This window comes from Macrobrachium rosenbergii, chromosome 10 (assembly GCF_040412425.1).
Source record: "Macrobrachium rosenbergii isolate ZJJX-2024 chromosome 10, ASM4041242v1, whole genome shotgun sequence".
In the NCBI taxonomy this organism is placed as follows: Eukaryota; Metazoa; Arthropoda; class Malacostraca; order Decapoda; family Palaemonidae; genus Macrobrachium; species Macrobrachium rosenbergii.
This window is the reverse complement of record NC_089750.1, coordinates 19,551,316-19,572,317: the sequence shown is the minus strand read 5'-3', so window position 1 is coordinate 19,572,317 and position 21,002 is coordinate 19,551,316. Positions and strand designations below refer to the sequence as shown.

At 35.3% G+C, this 21,002-nt stretch overlaps 1 protein-coding gene across 6 annotated transcripts in view; it reads right to left on the bottom strand.

Annotated features, from left to right (window-relative positions):
- Positions 1–15,134: 15,134 nt before the first annotated feature.
- Positions 15,135–21,002, bottom strand: part of LOC136842526 (protein bric-a-brac 2-like) — a 312,631-nt gene continuing 306,763 nt past the window's right edge. For 5 of the 6 annotated variants that reach the window (XM_067109941.1, XM_067109942.1, XM_067109943.1 and 2 more), the window contains one exon: positions 16,128–19,273. In XM_067109941.1, coding sequence (XP_066966042.1) covers positions 18,450–19,273 — 824 coding nt within the window. In that variant the 3' untranslated portion in view covers positions 16,128–18,449. Of the gene's footprint in view, positions 19,274–21,002 lie in introns of all 6 variants that reach the window. The other variant, XM_067109940.1, reaches the window with a different exon arrangement.

Below are 21,002 nucleotides of genomic sequence, written 5' to 3'. Positions count from 1 at the left end.
ACGGAGGTACAGTAGAAGGAATGAGAGGGGTTGCAGCTAGGGGCCGAAGGGACGCTGCAAAGAACCTTAAGTAATGCCTACAGTGCACCGCATGAGGTGCGCCGAATGCACTACCCCCCTACGGAGCGGACTTTTGGATATACCAGATTAGCTTGTTGAAGCACTTGGTCTATAGATTTTACCTTTGCTTATCTTCGCATTTTACAAGGATGTTTCGTTTTGTTGCAGATATGTCTACATATTTGCCAAAATCACAATCAATTTTGTTCAATTAGTAGAATTTGGACGGCATGACTTTCAGATTGGTTTGGCAGTACAATCAAACTGCGGAGATGAAAAATCTTTCTTCCTCTCGGCAAACCTATAAGTTTTCTGGTCAATCTTTACGAGAATGAAGTCTATCACAGTCATTATATGTTCTTGTCCTGTAGAGTGGAATGTTTCATCATCGAAAATTTGAAAATTAAACAAGACGTGGAATCTTTTGAAAAAAAATTTTATGGAACTGCCTTTCATCTGAAAAGCCTCGAGTAGAGGTTCAGACATGTGCCTCTGACAAAATTTATATATAAAAAAAGCTATAGGAAACATTCCTTACAGTCATAAATTAAATTAAAGGCAAAGGAAAATCAAACGTATATTTTTTGAAATATATTCCTCCTTTATTGTTTCGTATAAAGACTTAGTTACCCTGACTACATTTAGGGGCATCAGGGGCTATGACGATGTCAGCCAACTAGTGTAATACCCTGACGACATGAAGACGTCAGCAGCAATGACATTGCTGTCAGCCAACTATGTTACATCTACCACATTAGCTTCTCTCCATTACGTCCGAAAAGCAGTCACTCTGACTACCATAATCTAATTTCTTTTCATAATGAATTTCAGCTTTATGAATAACTTCTATGAATACAGCCAAAATCATATTTCATATTTTACATAAACATTGTTTGGAATACCTGCATTAAAGGATTTAATATCTCTAGACAATAATTACCAAAGAGCTGACACATTTCTATATCGATCTGAATGTATATAAATATATGAGCATCTATATATGTATATACACACATGCTTGCATGTATATTCTTTGCACATACACAGTCATTTCACCTCTGACACTAATCAAGTGCAGTACTGTGCACGCCAATGACAACTGAAGGAAGTGTTTAAGTATTTTTCTTTTTTTAGTTATTATCCAATAGTTACTAGTCACAGTATTTTCTCTAGCCAAGTAATTCAGATAACTGTGAAAGACATTTCCCAAAAACGTGGAATAAAATTTACTAGACATTGTTCACAAAATTTTGTCAGTTCTTTGGGAAAAATTCGCACTTCTGATAGAGGTAAAATAACTGGTTACACGCCCACACACATATACATATATACACATAAATATATACAAGAATAAACTCAGTTGAAGTTTTTCTTGATAAGAGTTTGAGTAAAAAACTCAACGAAAGCAAAACATTTAGAAGGATCACTATTATGAATCAATCTCTGTAATTTCCATATATCAACAAACATGTTCAGTAAAGCATATTACTGTACTTTTACCAAATATAGACATGTTGTCAAACTAAAGTGAAAAAAAGGACATCTGTTACATTATGAAAAGTGTCAGTTATATTATTATATTAAAAAAGCAAACTGTTAAAGCTCTGGAGCAGCACTCAATAATTAGCAGAATAACAGGATTATATATACTGATATTGACACTGATGAAAGCTGCCAATTGGAAGCTTTTCCTAATACACTGTATAAAGTCGTGCAAACATTATATAATCCATCTAATATTCACAAAATTACAATTTTTCTTTCTCGGGTCGACCAAGTAATGTAGTTTACTCATACAAACACCTATTATCATACCTAAAGTATAAGTCATATCAGAATCAGGGATAGAGAGTACAGACAACTCACTTCTGGTTACAGTGACATTGTTTTTTCTTGACTTCATCGTGCAAATGGAACTTCACGACCTGATGATTCCTGCATGCAGCGCCAGCAGTCATACTGTACCTCCTTGCGTGAAGTTATCAATCAGACATAAAGACCATGCACAATACATTTAGGAATTCAAGAACGGGTAAGGCTAATAGAAAGTCTCAGTTCCGAAAGTCTCGAAAGGAATTATCCGTCTCTTTCCATCCTTGAAGCTAATAAACCTCGACCACAGCCTTACCTAAAGAAAGACTCCTGGCTTGGCAGTCAGTTCTAAGCTTAACTGTGATAGGCGCAACTGCCGCACACAGACGATCACTTTTTAATCACAGATGGATACGGCTAACACGTGGTAAGGCCTGTCCTTTCCCAGCACACACAGTGGTATTATTAACCTTTTGTTTTTTACTCTTAGGCAAAACGACAGGCTTCTCTTTTAAGATAATCACTTGCCAGCCTTAATGCCTGCCTAATAGGGCTACTTATTTATTTTCAGCATCAACCTTTACTAAGTTAACTTTGGTGGATGTTCTCAAACTGAGGGGAAGATTAAAACGAAAAAAAAAAAAAAAACAAATAGAACCAACAGTGAGATAACATGGACGAGTTGTAGCATAACGAACCTTTAACACATCGTCATCTTAAGTATGAATTATATCAATAGGAAGGAAGTACCTGCAGTTGGTGACACTGTCTATCCAGTTGCACAATCTTGCAAGTCATATGTAATAATGTAATAGACTAAAGCATTATTAAGTTATCTTTCGTCAAACTACGCACAAAAGCTAATGTACTAGAAAACACATTGCAGTTAAAGGAAAATCATCCAAGACATTCAGAACTTGGAAGGGAAGTTTTAGTTTTGCTGCCATTGCTGTATATCTTTTCTGTTTGCAATTTCGTATGCATTATTTTTTTCAGATCTGGATGTCACACAAAAAATAGCGTGTGAATTATCTAACGGATATTGATTAAGATCATTGAAAACTTTACAAAATTCAACACGATTTAAGTATGTTTAATCTATACAATAAATGCATTTAAAATGCTCTGGGTGCTCTTTAAGGTAAATCAGTTTCCCAAAAAATGAAATTCTATTTTCTTAGAAGTTAAGATCTCCACAAAATATCAGAATTATAAAGAATTTTCCAGAGAGTGACACTCCGCATATCTTCCATTCACTGTTACCCTACCTCATGAGCCAAGCAGCATGTAATTGTTCCTCCAAGGATAATCCATTTGAATTTTTAACTTGAGCAAAACACGAAAGCTAATGTGAAAAAACCCTGTTTGACAAAAATTTCTCTGGAATTACTTTCAGAATAAAAAAAAATCATATTTCAAAGGTTCAGTGAATGATCTTCACCAGTATAGATAACTACAATTATCCAAAAAGCACGGACACAAGTTTATTTTTATTACTATACTTATCATTAGGTTTTTAGTTTGTACAGAAAATAATACTTTGGTTTGATTAGCAATGCGAGCTTAAGTATATACTGTGTAATCATAGACAAGAGAATGAATCTGCCATTTTAAAAAAATATAGTTCAGTAATCCTTGCTAAGTTTTAAAAGATGAGCGTAACCTTTTTTCAAATCAAGTGGGTCGATTTGCATATCTAACATTATGAAAAGCATATAAAATGTCTTTACCGCAAAATTTAGAGCCGAATTTAAAAGTAAACTGCTAACACTAATTAGATTTTCTCCTTTCTTACCATCTAATTTTAATTGTAACGCACAAATATCTATTAACATCAGTGAACTTTTAAAGCAATCTTCCAGTATTATCCTATCACCAATGTTGTTTTAGTAAATACACATTACCGATGCATTTGTATCTTAAAAATACTTTACCCACAAAATTCAAATTCTAATTTACAGGCTTAACTTCTCTTTTAGTAAGAAATATTCTAACCCAAATTATTTCGTTTACAAGAATTGTAACTTAAATCAAAAGATGAATAATGCAAAAATAAGCACCCTTTATGAAGGAGAACAGAATGGAGACGAGATATTATTCACAACAGCAGTGCTGCAAAAAAAAAGGAAGAACCCTTCACTACCCATCGTATAGCTTTCAAAGATCTGCTGGCAAAGATCTGCTTGTAAGGGGTATTACAAGCGTTTACATATATTTCCACAGCCTTGTAACTGTCATATTGACACAGACATCCAATCTCTCGCGTTACTCATGCCTTGAAACAGTGTGAAATGCTGTTTTAAAAACCTCAAAATATGGTCGTATTGCATGCTGGATTTCCAATTAATATTCTTAAGAAAACAATGTACATTTAAACTGTTTACGATTAGATAATCAAGATGCTGAAACCTGTGTTATTTTTATGTTCATTGCAATATTATTACTGAGCCTTGTATATCTTTCAGACTTTGCAAAACTTCATTAACCATATCTTGCTGAATCATAAGGAAAATATTACTGTTCAATGGGTCACATAAGAGAAGTCCCTGCACCATTATCTGACGTTCGAACTAATTGCCATAACACTACTGGTTTCTCTCTTAATCTAAAACACTAAATTTTGAGTGGATATCCATTTTATTTAGTGGCTCCAGACTGTTAAGAAACCCTATTTTTAATTATTTTGTTCAATAATAAATCGAAAATATCTGGAATCTACTTCTTTTCAGATGAATTATTATGCAGAAAACCCAGGGGTATCCAAAGACATTTTATTCAAATAACGTTTTTCTTTTAAGACTTCGGCTTACTTTTCTATATCTCTCTCTCATGAATGGCTCTGTAAATGTTTCTTCAGGAGTTGATAAACAATACTCCTTATATCAGCTGAATGTTACCCTTATATAATATTCCTCATTATTCATACCTTTACAGGAGCAAAAATTACCCTTCTATCCCACAGCTTAAATGAGGGATCAGATTCAATGCCTTTTCGTATTCTAATGTAACACAGTAACGTGATAAAAACGTGAAACGAACAGTTAGTAACTATGTAATCAAAGTAAATGTCATTTAGTAACATTAAGTTTCATATAAGCTAAAGTACATTTAGTACATAGCAGAAATCTCATCTGAAATTCATTGTTCCCTAAAATGCAAAAACGAAAATAAAATGAGAATGGAAACTGTTTCGATGCCTGAATAGACAAGTAGGGTAGCTCATTTTACATTTACAAAAATCCCCTAGCTAGTACTTTTGCAAATAAGACAATAATAATAATAATAATAATAATAATAATAATAATAATAATAATAATAATAATAATAATAATAATAATAATAATAATAATAATAATAATGCCACTGATTGTCCTGAAGTGGCGAGACAGTTTGCATCAAAACTGGACTAAGCGAATATAAAAAGGAGAACATTAATCTAGAAAAATAACAGTTACAGTAGTTTTTTTTTTCACGAGAAAACTAATAGCTGAGAGTGACGTAACTTCCTCTTGTGCAAATGAAAAGACAGTTCACTCCACAAATACTGCACAGTAAAAGCATTGAAAGCCTTTCAGAAATCATCTTCCATTGTTGTTCCATTACTCCAAAATCCTTATAAATATATATAATTGAGGCCAACAAATACAGTGTACAATACAAATATAACTAACAGTTGCACAAACGTGGGTATTGATAGTACAGTATGAAGTACATTACAATTACAATATCCAAATAAAAACGTAGAGTATACGGTACAATACAGATATAATTTCCTAATGAAAACAGTACAGCATACAGTACATTACAAAGAAAGCTGTCTATTTAAAAGATTTGGGCCAAAAAAGCGATTATGATCGTCGAACAAATAAAGCTAAGCCAGCTTTTGTAACACAGTCCTCCGAAACGTTTTGAAGTAGTTAACTCTTTGATGTTATACATCATCATCAGCCTTATGAAGTGGATGTACAGTTATTCATACGGTACTGACTACATCTGAGAGACAGGGCTATGATATTTGTTAATATATGGTAATTCACATGCAGAATCTTTCAATAAAATCCTAACAAATGCAGCCTACTTACAAAAAATGAGTTGGTATCATATTTAATAAAAGTGTAGAATATATTCAACACATGAGATGATAATATTATTTTGATGTACAGCTTAATAATGTCAAGTGATCTAAACACATAAACCCTATATAGGACATGAATAAAAAATTTTTCCTCTTGCCACAAGTACATTATGCAACAAATAACATGAGCCACAAAAACTGCAAAACTTGCCTGAAACATTTGTTCTGTTCTGCATTACTGGATTAAGGCATTTGAGATCAGACCATTAACAAACGGAATCTTCATAAACACCTTTCTTTTTGAATTTGGATTTGAAGTGAGACAAATTCATGTTATGTGCTGCAATGACAGGACTCTTCAGCAAAGGAATTACCCTTCTGTTAATCAAACTCTGTAAACAAAAACTACAAAAGGGGGGATACAATTCTGGCAATTTTCATTAGTTACTCATAAAGCCATCTGTGTTTATTGCTAAATAAATAGAAATAAAATTGGAATCAAACGAGGGCCAATACAGAGACTACCAGTTCAATTAAAATGGCCAAATAAGGACAAATATCTTGTTGAAAAGTAAATGAAATGACCACTAACTAACTTTACATGACAAACGTTGAAAACAAGAAAAATGATAATCCTGCTTCATGACTAAAAGGAGAGGCTTTGTACCTCGTCTCTTCCCATTGTAACAATCTAAGAAATTCAAGATTTAAGGGTAGTTTGAGTGTAATCATTTAGTACACCATCACCAGCCAATGACGTGACTTCTTGTGTTAGCAGAAAACTACTACAATATTATTAGTATACAGGTATATCAGTAAAACCTTTGGAAATGAGAGGTAGGGTATCAGTGTTATAATAAACCCTTTGGTGGGTGAGTTGGGGAGTCAGTGGACAAAGTATTAGCCCCAGACACTGGTACTTCTTGCTAGAAATTCTCGAAAGAAAGACCTTTCCAGCAAGCAGTGCTTGGTATCAGCACTTTAAATACTCGATCTGTACATGAAAAAGCTAATAATATACGTTATTATGTATTAAAACTAAAATTAATATTTGGATCAATTTCATAATTCACACTGAACCAATAGCAAAACTTTTTATACATCTTACAAGCCATCGTCATTGCTGTTGGATAACATCCTTCATATTTTTTTGCTTTTTATTGTTTGCTTTCAGTAAATGCAAAAATCTTATATTAACCTTTTACTTTTGGTAAATTTATAAAGCACCTCCAGGAACACTTGAAATATTCTTTAACTCTATAATAAAAATAGAGCAATAATAAATATAAAATTAATTAGTATGATCTGTAACCTCTAATTGTGCCCACATTTTCTATATTAGAATAAATGCCAGGCTCTGCAATCATGATTAACACCTTGAAAATGGTGACTTACTCTACTCTTTAGGATTCATTTGGAATGTTTGAACTTCCAATAATAATGAAAATAGTGTTCAAAAAAGAAAATAAACAAAACAAGGAAAAGGTGAAGCTCATTACATGATCCAGTGTTTGATATAATTAACTGACCTGATCTTCCTCCAACAACTGATATCCACAACAAGATTAAATCGCAGAACAGGACTGAAGATTGCATAAATATTTCAAACAGTCTAATTTTTTTTGGTATGCTACAGAAGCACTATCCGTTAGATGTGACATATCCAAACAGATATTAAAAATATTCACTTAGATTGCTTGCTGAAAAAGCAATACAGTAACACCTCAACTTATATGACTTCTTAACTTTTTATCGAGATTACTAAGATGGTTTTTGCTGCACTAACATTTCAGACTTATGCGTTTTTGGAAGTCTCTCTTAAACTGAATGGTGAGTGTAAATTACAATTTAATTTTGGCTAGAAGTTATTCGAAATTACTGTTACGTGTGGGATACCCTGAACGTCCACAAGTAGGTCTTAATATTGGGCCTTCTGAATTAACAGATTTCGTCATTTACCAAAGGCCAGACTCACGAAGCATCTAATAGGTTGAAGAACTTAGGTTGAAGAACTACTGTACCAGAATGAGTTTGTCACTAATTCAGTAACAATAACAAGTGGATCAAATATAAGGAATTCTACAGTGAACACGAATGACTAGTCTGAGACAAAGAAAGCAATAAAAGACACACACAAGATTATCATCTTTGGAATCTATGTTTTGAAGGCTCAAAACTGACAGTGTTATCCTGTCATGCAAGCTTATGCTTAATCCATTAAAAATATTTATGCAATTGACAGCCATCCTCATCATCTGCCATTGTACATATAAGTCAAAATAGAGCAATATATTGCCTGTTAGTTGTGTTTAGAATCCAACTTCAACTGGAATACATCTATATTGTACAAGTTCTAAACCATGTCAGTGCCAAGTTAGTCCCTAAGCAACAGGTCACATCACAAACCATCATCATTAACAATTACTCGTACTTTACCTATGATTTGATTATCATCATTTTGTTACAAAGTCACATTAAACCAAAGGTAGTTCCTGTAACAAAGTGAACAGCAACATACATTCATGTTGCATAATGAAAACAAAACATAAGACAAAATAGGTTCAGACTGTACTGGAAATCACGTCTTATCTTATCCATGATGAAGCTTAATTGCAAGTCAGCAGCTGCATTCTGATGCTCTTAAAAGCTATGAAAGAATGTTTCACAATTTTAGAAGAATACATTTAAGTTACCAAAGAAGGAGTGGACGGCCAGTCATTCCCGCTTGTGCGGTCTACGTACCCTTACCAAAACTCTCATTCCCCGATGCTACATATCAAAATGAATGGTGTGGATCTAAGTTCCATCAAAGGGGAGAAAGAGAAGCGTTACCTCAAAAACCTGTCGCTTGATACCTGAAGGTGAGTCCCCGTCCAAAAGATCGTCCAGGTACAGTGTATCAACGCAAAAGTGAGATTCTTCTAGTGTAGGAGAGAGGGGTTATTACTTTGTATGTCTGGAGGGAAACCAATAAAAGGAACTCGTATCTTTACAGAAGCGCCACCTATTTTTTTTTTTTTTTTTGAAACTTGTACTCACATGAACGCAATTCCCTCAGTTTCTTGCCCTAACAAAATACAGTTTTATTACTTTAATTAATACATTTCTTTTGACGTCTTGTTTTGCTAGGCTTCTTTTACTTTGCAGATAAGGCTGTAAAAGGGTATAAATGATTTTCTGCGACCTTTCCATGCAACAACACCCGCAATGGTATTTACTTAAACGACATCAAATTCGCTAAAATAAAATGAATTCAGATTTGCTTGCTCTTTTGTAGTCCCTTCAGCTGTCGTAATATCAAGGATGTGCTAGTTAAAATTTTGACAAAGGTCCAAGCATACCAAAAACAAAGATAAAAATATATACTGACAATATCATTCCCTCCCAACCTTCATCTACTGCATCATACTATTGTGTTTTTGGTTTACAGGTGTCATAATTATACATTTAATGAGGTCAGCTATAGACTTCGCTTATGCAAACCTACGTAGCTCAAAATCCCTTGCTTATTACCCTTACGAACTGATCAGCAGTCATCCTCTAAATTTTATAGCATTAGTCAAACTGGCATTTTCAATGTACTGTCATTGTACTAGGTCTGCTAATATGCCATCCTGCCCATAGTTATTGTTTTCTTCAGGGAAATGAGTTAACTATGAATTATACTAATTATAACCTGCATTGAATTTTGTCCTGAACGGCCATTATAACCAGTTTGCATACGGTATTCATTTTAATTTAAACTCTCATTAATATTCCTTATCACCTCTTATCCTGGGCTTATTACAGTCACCAAAGCTCTCAGTTCTAGCACTACCTTCAGAACTGTCCTAGAATTTACAAAACTGAACTAGATTTACCATAAGCTAATAAATTCACTAATACCTCTAAAAACTACCAAACTGGTGGCAGCAGGAATATTTGATACGCTCTTCCAAAGAAATGTCAGTTCCCAGACAAAAAGAGGTTACATGCAATTCCTCGTACATATGTACAGCCATAACTTTTCCTAAGCTTTTGTTCGACCCCAAACGGTCGTTATAATCTTCCTTCTTTTTCATGATGATCAAGTCAGAACTGCCATCCAACTGCATCTTCATGTTAAAGACTTAAGCTCTCTAGTATCTCTACCCACCCCTTCTCTCACCTCACCCTTTTTCATGAGATCTTCCTATCATTCGTTTCCTCACTTGGGCTGTCCTCCTCCCTTAAACATCCTACACCACCAAAGTCTAGCATTGCTTATCTAGAACCAAAGCGTGTGCATAGTAATTTAACGCAGAATACTATCTGTGCTTCTAGACAACTACTAAAAATGCCAAATATTTACTTCATCCTATAGGCATAAATACCTTTCATCACTATTCTATAGTCATTTTTTTCAGACATTTGATTTAATTTAAAGTAGCTATTACTTGATATAAAAACCTAAGAAACTCCTAAGGCCTTTACCTGCATGAGACTACCGCATTTGTATTTTCCTTTTTATCACCAATAATGCATGTTTGCCATTCACGTTCAACAATAATTTTTTTTTTTTCAGCTTAGTTCAAACATTAGACTTTATGCTAAATGAGTACTGATTACCGTAAATGTTATGTTCTCAGCACTGGCGTAGAGTACATCAAGCAAACTTTCTGACAGTACCAACAATAGCACTACCACAAAACTCGACCTAACACCTCCCCGACAAAAAAAAAAATACCCTTAAAAACACTTTAATTTCCGCAACATGAAATGTTTTCAAGCCAGAACTTCGAGAAGAAGTCACCATGAGAATATTAATCCCTGAATAACAGCCCGTAACTAGAAACAAAGATGAAGAGCTGGTTGCCTATAGGGGCTATAGATCATATCATATCACTTTAATAATTTCCTTACCTGTCATGAAGAGCTTTCCTAACTATTTATTCTTTAAGGAATGGAATGGCTTACCTCTGCTTTAAATGCACCTGTATACTTTTACAGTGCCTCACGCTTTTACCATCACGCCTTCCTTCATGGTAGTGGGTAAGAGTTCCTGTCATGTTGTTAAATATATTGAAAAATCAGGAGGAGCATCAGAAAACAACTACTGCACCGCACAAGCTAAGTTTGGAAAGGGTACCAGATTCTCACATTTCAACAACTCGTTTGCACAGAGTAAGCATAAATATGACTCTTAATCAACAACTATTTTCATATCATTGGATTCTATATTTAAAAATTTTCACAACAATATTATTCATTGAATACATGAGGTCACATTTTTAAAGCAGACATTATGAATTCTTCAATTCACAGGGTCAGGTCATTGGGGAGTCAACAAACTACCACTGAAATAACTTTTTTCATTTCACTTTAGTCCAACTCCAAGACGCCGACAGATCTCTTAGAAGCTTACTTACCTACTTTGGCATGGTAAATTACTAATATATTAAGCTAAATAAAACAATTCATGTATAACCTACATCATGACTATTTCACTACAAACAAATATGTAAATATTAACATTAATAAAGTAATTTAAAGCTGCGGCGATATGATACTGGCATTTAGCACGAGTATCCCGAAGGTTAGTACAAACATGGAACTAATCAATTTTAAAAAATCAAACGAGAAACAAAAACACAAGTATACAAGAGAGCAACAAGTGCACGGACACGCAGCACATACATCCTCAGACAAATAAATCTCTCTTCCGGCTACACAAGAGCTGGCTCATAACAATTATTGGCAGTGCCTCTGCCGGGAGCATATGGCATCACCACAGAGAAAAGTCACACACATTTACCTCCAGCATCGTTTGAGTGTCAGGAGAGAATAGGGGTGAAGTTAACTATTACACATTTTTTCTTAGCTGGACCACACTCAGGTATCACATGGGAAAAAGCACATACAATGGAATCTATGTGTGCCACAAGAACAGGCAGAAGCACCACCAAAAAAGAACATCTTTGTCAAATGTGGACGAAAACAAGCTTACAATAGAGTATTACAAGTTGCTACAATGCTTCACTATCTTTGGCAGTAGTGCACATTGAGTTTTTTTATATATAGTATGAGCCTATACAGTAAAACTAAACTTAACAACTGGCATTACTCCAAAATCACTGCTCCAGATCCATTAGCTGACATCTGGAATATACTGAAAACACTTGAAAACTTGAAAATGACAAAATAAGACGTCAAAACCACTGAAAGATATTTCACAGCTCAGGTTGAACCCAGATGCCTCGGGTGTACACTGGAGAGGCTGGCAGTGAATCGTGACAGAAGAAAGCCAACATCAGCCAACTGCAGCAACCTGCTTTCGTCCTGCTTCAGCAGACGAAACATCAATACCATTTTTTGTTATGGCAAGCTAGAAAAGTCTTGAGAACCACTGAACAGTGAATAATGCATTTGTATATGACAATTCTATTTCAATCACTATTTTCTACCAGAAAACACATCAATGAAGAGTGAAAATAAAAAAAAAAGTTGCATACAAATTAAATCTCTCACTACTAAATACAATGCATAATATTTGTGTTAACAGGCTGTTTACATCATAAACAAGGCATCAAAATGCTAAAAGCTTGTGAACAATATATATTCAAGTAGGAATTAGCAGAATAATTTCTACTATGTGAATACCACTACTACAAGTGATAAAGTAAGATACTGTATTTTTAATTTTTTTACTCATCTAAAGCAAAATCCTTAAATACTGAATGTGTACACAATTAAACCGCAGTTCAGTCAAAATGATCTGTGAATAAAATATGCAATACTAAGGTTTATCATGCAGTGTTAGAAATTCTATTGACATGTTCTTCTAAAGAAAGCCTTTGGAAATTTTTAAAAAATCCCACCTTTACAAACACTCAGGATACAGCTTATTTATATCACTTTGCACTTGCAACTTAGTCATTTTACATGCTGCATATTCTTTCACCTCGAGTCTATCCGCCAAATAACTTTCGATATGCTTGCCGCCTACACTCCTGCATAACAATCAGAGCAGATATGAGACATACTATGGCTTAGCTTGGATGTGGATGTCAGTGATTTTGGGCATGCCAGTTTTCCTTGGCAGAAACAGTGCACAGCAACTCATGGCAGTTAAGGTGGTTCTAACTATACTTTCATTCTATTTAATATCAAGAACACCAATCCTTCACGCACCCCAATAACAGTCAGTGGCCACCAATGATATTATGATCTAGTCACTGACTGAACATGACATGAACATCAATCGAACGACAGTAATTCAAAAATCGAAATTCATTAAATATTTGATGAAAGAACTGAAAGCTGGAACACTTACGGGACTATAAAGTCTTAAACTATTCTTATATTAAGCTAGTTTGTGTTTGAACAGTCTACTCAAATGTGAATCAAGTAATCCCAATGCTTTATGTATTTTCATGTTTATTTTTCAACAAGAAATCAAATCTTCACATAAACATTCCAGTAAACATAAAGCCATAATCCTTACTTTACTACGACAAATTTTGCCAATAGTTTTAATGGAGCACAAACATTGAATTTTCTGTGTTAATATAACCCATTTATTTAAACATTCAATACATGTGTTTCATTGATTTCTGAGTGTGATAAATATTGATCTGTGTTCATCTGTTCAGTCGCTTGCCGAAAAATGATTCCTTAACATTTTCTTTCTAACCGTGGCAGTGAGTTATCTTGGGGTGCGTCACTCTTTGGCAGAGCAGTAATAACAACTGTTCTGACAGACACATGCACACATATTCACACTTCTAAACCATTAACCAGTACCAGAACTATGTTTGCACCCAAATAACAAGTGATGGCCACAATCATACGTGACGCATATACAGGACTAAGCGGACTACTCTAAACAATTTTGTATAGGAAAAATTAGATTTTAGATGAACACAAATTTCTTATAAATATCAATGGCATCACTGATGTATGTACATACCCCCAGAGGAAGATGGAGGACACACAAACACACAATCTCTGAAGAGGGACATTTGGTCAACACGAGGCCATCGACTCATCCAAAAGTTAACATACAGTATATAATCAGGTGTAGAAAAATAACATGGACACATGTGCCATCAGAAAACATCTTCATACTCACCAGAAGAATAAGCAGGTCTCAGTGAGAATATACAACCATTCATATCTAGGTCAGTATTGATCAATGACATATAACATCTGTCTAAAAACAATTCTTTACGAGTTCAACAATAAATTCACAGAGGAAAATGTATAATACCGTTTTCTTTTATACAGACATTTCCTTCACATTTTTTAATCAGTAAGTAGATCATTCTAATGAAGACTCTGCTTGAAAAATCGCACTAATAAAATGTCAGCGCGTTACAAGGTTGAAACTGAGTCTTCCATTAAAATTCACCACAGTAACAGAAATATTAGAATGGACATTAATTACTATATCATCTTCTGGTATATATACAACCTTATCTCCCCTTATCTCCATGGCAACATGAATATCATGGTCAAAGATGAGAACACACACACACACTCACTCATCCCACGCCAAAAAAAAAAAAAAAAAAAGCACTTTACGTTAACGAGGCCTTACACAGCCTGATGTCTAGCATCTCTGGTGGATCCAATCTTGGTAATGCTTCTTAAAAACATTAAAGTCTCACTAATGCTGCTTACAATCAAAATGCAAGGATCTAGACTCCTGGCACAAATATTAGCTGACACAGGTTGATGCAGAACAAAAGAAAATCATTATCAATGAAGGTGAATTTTTCAATAAGTCAAAATGATTTCCACTGAATTTCTCACAAACTCAAGACATCAGACAGCTTCATAAGCCAATCAAACCTCCACGAATTTGCTCATCAAGAGTTCTTTCTATGAGATAGATTTATCAAATACAATTAAATAAGATATTAGTACCTTTAGAAATTTCAAGTAACAGAATAGTGAGAAAAAAGCAATAAATACAATCTTATAAACTTAGGTTAATAGAGATGTAGTTTTCCTTATGACTCTGAAGTTAGAAATTTTCTATTTACAACTATAGTGTCTGTTAATATTTGTTTTAATGCTTAAAAATATAGGCACTTTTGTTTTTACAAGCATTATGATGAAAGGTCCAAGATACTAACCCACAGGTACCCACAGGGTCACCAGATATGCCTTAGCAACTATGTAAGACCCATAAGCATAAACCAAAGTAGAAAATCCTAATACTAAATTTTTGGCACGAATTTGCTAGTGTAAAATTTTCAGCTTCTTTCAAGGAATATTTGCAGTTTCAAATCTGAGGAAATGCCACATTAGTCTGTATAAAGTATCAACAACAAATTAGTGGGCAACTGATATTTTTTTTTTATTAGTAAAAAGAATTAAGGCAAACAATATTTCAGAGATTGGGGTTATGAATAGCTTCCATATCTATCTAAGCTATTTAAAAACATCAGTGGCAGACGACTTGTATGATATATCATTACTGTATTCATTCAGTCTGATCAAATCCCATTTCTTCCAGATATTATACTTGCTACACAGAGTTTCAGACACGAAGTGGGCCTACTCAGTTGCTGAAACACAAGTGGCGAACCGCTCGGGACCTTAGGGAACAACCTCTGGCAACACATTCCAGGATGTAGAGAGCATGATACTAAACGTAAGTGCCGGTTACACACTGTACCTAATCAGCATAACCTAGGTCAGTTAAAACACACAACCTTACACTCCTGCTGTGTGCAGGCTGGGAATAACGGCCCAACTGGCACAAGGAGGAGGGATAATGGGTGGAGCCATTTCCCAGCGGGGTCTCTCTAAGACTCACCAGGCATCCTCAATCAATACACATTTATAAAACTCACAAGACACCTTATATGAAAGACCTGGTCCTACTTATATCTTCATCTTCACCTGCTTTACTCGTTTTCGTGTGCTCATCCTTATCATTAATATGTACAGTTAAACAAACTCAAATATATTCTAAGACACAATCTGATGATTATCCCAATCAAGTTTCAGTTAGAAAATATACAATATTAAAGCTCCATCACTGTATCACATACCATAAATATTAAAATATAGGATATCACCAATTGACCCTCATAAATAGTAAAATAGAGAATAACACTGATTTATCTTTTCCACTCTTAATGAACTATCCTTTCCACAGCCATTAATGAAAAATTTTGCCTCATTCTAAAACTGCAATTAAGGGGACATCACCAATGTTCTAGGGCTAGAAAAGCGCTTTATTTAATGCTATCTTGAATTATTTTGAATAAAAAAATGTGTATCATTCTCTTCCTCAACCATATTGCTCTGGACGTCGCAACTTGCATCTCAACAAAGAATCTAAGTGCAAACTGTTGGTACTGATAAGCACTACACCATAGACTGGCAAGCAATGCTTCATTAACAAATTCAAACAAAGCCAGTTTTATATAAGGTACCTTTCCATCATGACCAAGTGGTTATCACCATCAGAAACGCATACAGTACCTTAAATCTGACTAATTCACTCCTTTGCCTATTACTAAATAATGCATGATTGCACTTACATTCCAGTTTACGTAAATTATCATTTATACCTAGGAACCTTGCGCAAAATACTCTACAGTATCAAAAATATAAAGAGCTCTGCATAACCGTTACAACAGCACACTTCAATACATCACAGAAACGGAGACACAGCCATCACAAATGTAGAGAGTATAACGCGGCTGCCTGCCTCCCACCAGTCCATAGATATACACCACACACACACACCTCTGTGACCCTCCTAAGGTCAGGGAATTCAAGTATTAGCTTCAGTAAAGGATTTAAAAGCCGTGTATTGGTTCATAACGAGTGTTTGTAAATTTATCACAGGTTCCCTAAGAAGGGTGAGGCCTATATTTCCTATAAATCAATAATTATTTACTTCACATGGTGAAAACTTCTAAGAGCAACTGAATTATGTCAAGTACATTCCTAAATTTCCTAAATTATTAATATGATATCCACTATTTTGTAATAAAATATACTCAAGTATTATGAACTTTATCACATTTTTAGATAAACCAAAAACCTATTACTTTTCAGAACAGAAGTAGAAAACTAATTAAGTTTTTTATAAATTTTCCAGCCTTGAGATTTCTCAAGTATGAAGAAGCTTTCTTCATCATCAAATAGAACTAATTGATAATTCAGTACCATGGACTGTTAACTCAGATTCTACAAAACACACTAACATGGTATCTTCATTGCTTTATGTACATAATAAAAAATGCAAACTGCTTTGAAACAACATCCACAATATTCTGAAGCTGAAACACATTTATCTTGGTTGGAAAACAATCAGAGCTGTAAGTCGTGCTCATAGGTTTAAGATGAATCAATTACTTAATACGAAATGCTGTAAAACTTACATAATAACTTACGAAATTTAATTGTAGCTGATGTGATTCATTTTCTTGTAGAGAAGTTTACTCTGTAGATAGAAATATAAACTTTGGTTAACAGTCAACTGATTACTATAAAAAAGTGATAAATAATAACTGCTGTAAAAAAAAAAGAGTGAAACAAGTAAGAAAATTTTCAATGGAATTTGTGCACAACTTGGATTTTTTTTTTTTTACAAACCAATACAGATTAGTTAGTATAGAAAGTTAAAAAAGCATTAATGAATACAGTATACGTTAGGAGAGCCACTTTTACTGCTTCTATGGACCACTGAGTTAAGGCTTGACTCAGGCAGTCATGTGTAGGACACATTGATTACTGATTCAGAATCTTCAAAAAAGTGTGTTAATAGGATTTCCATCACATCCATACAATAACCAATAATAATTCTATCACAGCCAATATGTTACTTTGGGCATTTGTTTGAGATAACAAATTTCAATGCATTATACAAATTTTATCCCAACACCTTGAAAATGTCACTCGTATCACAATCACAGGTTTACAGACTGCTGGAATGAAAAATCCGAAGCAGATTTCAATGTCTCCAACTCCACCAGCAGATGTCATAACCTTGGGGACTATCACTATGGACCTCTGGTTGAGTCAGTGAGTTAGGGAAGCGTGTGCGTCCATATTTCTAGGCTGCTTACATATAGGGTAGCTGCGGGTGCGAGCTGAACACACAACTGGAGAGACTATTGTGGTAACGACTAAACTGCCGTGTTGAACAGGCACCAGGTAGGGACACGGTGGCGCCTGTTTGGTAACAGCATGCCTCCTCCATCGGAGGTTAAAGCTATCATGGGTGAGATGCGGCAACCCCCTGGGCCCACCTCGGCACAATTTAAGGATATATAGGCTGGCTACAGTAAACACGACTGGCTACCAAGGACAAAAGATGTCAAGCAAGGTTACCAGAGTGATGGGCGGTGTAAGTGTGGTCGTTGTATGGGCATGGGTGGTCACCAGCACCAACGGTAGGGAGCTTACGGCCAGGCGAGGTGTACCCTACTGGTTGAGGGAGTAATGAGGCCGAGCACCACCGCAAGGTGTCTGGTGCAGGGCAGACTAGCGAACAGCACGACCACAAGCTTGACGCTTAGTCAGCCTTAGTTACCAAATGATGTAGCTCAGAAAGCAGGGCACGGTTTACTAAGGACAAGGGATCATCCTGTGTTGGCCAATCAGGGCGTGACCTACTCAGTGAAGATGGACTTCCCACTAAGGTTGGAGCTAGTGACTGTGGTATAATTGGGCCCATACCCATGCTTGGGTAAGCTGGGGCTCCCGCATATTCATCTTCCTCATGATGTCGACGGGATAGAGGTTGCGTATGAGGTGAATCCATGGGATGACGCATATGGGAATCCCTCGGCAGGAGTCCAGGTTGCGGCATCTCTAAAGGAGGTGGGCCTCGGGGGTCATGGGGCTGTGGAGGCTGCTGGTGCCTTGGATCTTGGAGGATACATGATAGAATAGAGGCAGAGTGTGTTGGAGGTGGTGGTGGCTCACTCAGGCCACCATGGTAAATACGCTGATGATCCTTAAGAGCATACTTATTCTTAAACATCTTAGCGCACAGCGAGCAGCGGACGGCGGGATTATTGAAGTGGACTCGTTCCATGTGCTTCCACAAATTCCGACGACAAGAAATCAATTTTCCACAAAGCTGACAAGAATGTGGTAATGAACTTGGAGGTAATGGTGGAGATGTACCTGTCCTTTCCCCCCCACCTCTCACCTCAACCACTCGTATGTCACTGCGGATATCAACTCTCTGATCACCTCTTGTGTCTCCTCGAAGATCAAGAGGTGGATCCTGACGATGTTCTATCCTAGGATCTGGTGGTAAATCATACCTTATATCATGACGTACTTCTTCACAAGGCATGGGACGATCTATTTCCTCTGGACCACCGCTTCCTGAAAAAGAAGTGGCATCAACTGAAATGACAGCATAAAAACTTTCTACATTGGTATATAAGATCATACATTGTAGGTTTACTTGTAATATGCAATGGTCCACTGAGAATGCTATGAAGTAAAAAAGAATATTAGTAATAACTAGATACAGTAAAGTTAACATGAAAAGAAGCTCTAAACATCACAGACTGCAGGATGGTGTGTCTTTACTGAAAACTAAGCACACTAAATCTTCAAAAGATAAAGCAACATACAAGGAAAATTGTTGACTTTTATATAAATGGTAAAGAAACAAACTGCCATTGCACAAAAATGAAAACGTTTGAGTAAATGTGTGCAAATCACTAATAAATGCAAAATTCTCACTGAAAAGAAATGTTACAGAGGAAGAGATTCCCTGAAGCTGAAGGTGTTTTAACTATTTCAAAACAAAAACCGTAGCTCTATCCCACATACTTGCAAGATTTTATTCAGCTACATTTTCATGTATATAAAATGATGAGAAACCTTATCATTATTGTTTGCTTTGCTCCACAAAATTCACTGTTCATACTTCTACTCACTTCTCGCGCTTAGCAGGAACTGCCATTATAAGAACAGTTCTGCAAAATTTAAGGAACAGTTATGTGCATATGGTAGGACTGAGGGAGCTTTTTAAATGCTCTTATCACATACTAGAAATTCTTGGGCATTCATTATATTTGAGAATTGATTTCACTGTGTGGAAGCATTTGTGCTACCATATTTTGGAGAAGGCTGTATAAACACAAATGAAATGCAAATCAACAGACAAAGTAACGCTGTATACTTACAAAGTTAAAATTAAGGACACCAAATCACCTAATATTTATAGAGTGAAGCACATAGAACTTTGAAGTTGATTTTACAGGGTAGTAAAAATATACATTCACCGAAAGGAAAATCACCAAAATTATTTAATACCAGTTAGACCATCAGGCCATTTAGGTCCTCCTCTCCAATGCATCATCCAGTATACATTCCTTATTGGCAGACAGCAATCAGTTCGAGAGAAATGGCTCCCCTAAACTGGTCAGCTGACTCACACCACCTAACTCACTGCCATATAACCTGTTTGATGTAACCTGTTTGATGGTTACTTTCGTGTAATGCAAGGTGGTCTACAATGTGGTGTATCAATAGGCTGGGGTGCGTACTTTGTAAAATATGAGGGTTTTAATTTGTACAAGAAACTGGGGAAATTATCGGCAACTAACCTCACCCGTATCACGAGACAATGTCACATAAATTGCTTTATAATTCTGAATGTATGAGGCACAACTTTCATTTCAATTATCTTGCATTTGACTGATATGCAATTTGATTCAGGCAATGATGAATTCTTCTTGTAAGAACTGAAATATTTTTTTGGTGCATTTTGCTTTTTTCAATCTAACAACCACTGTATTAGTAATTAGCAATCTTCAGGCTAAAATATTAGCTAAGAAAATGATGTGTTAATTTGTTTGCAATGTATGCAAAAGATAAAATATTGTGTATTCATACTTGAACACATTTATGTGACTCGTGACTGCAAACAAACAATTATTGTATTCTTATGGATTTCTGTATCTGGCACCCCAAAAGAACACTGTACTTCTCATTTGGTACAAAGAAAAATGTACAATCACAGTGCTTACACGTACATATATCAGTTTGTATAGTACAGAAAATATCTTCAATTGACTTGCACAATGTTAGAATGGAGTCT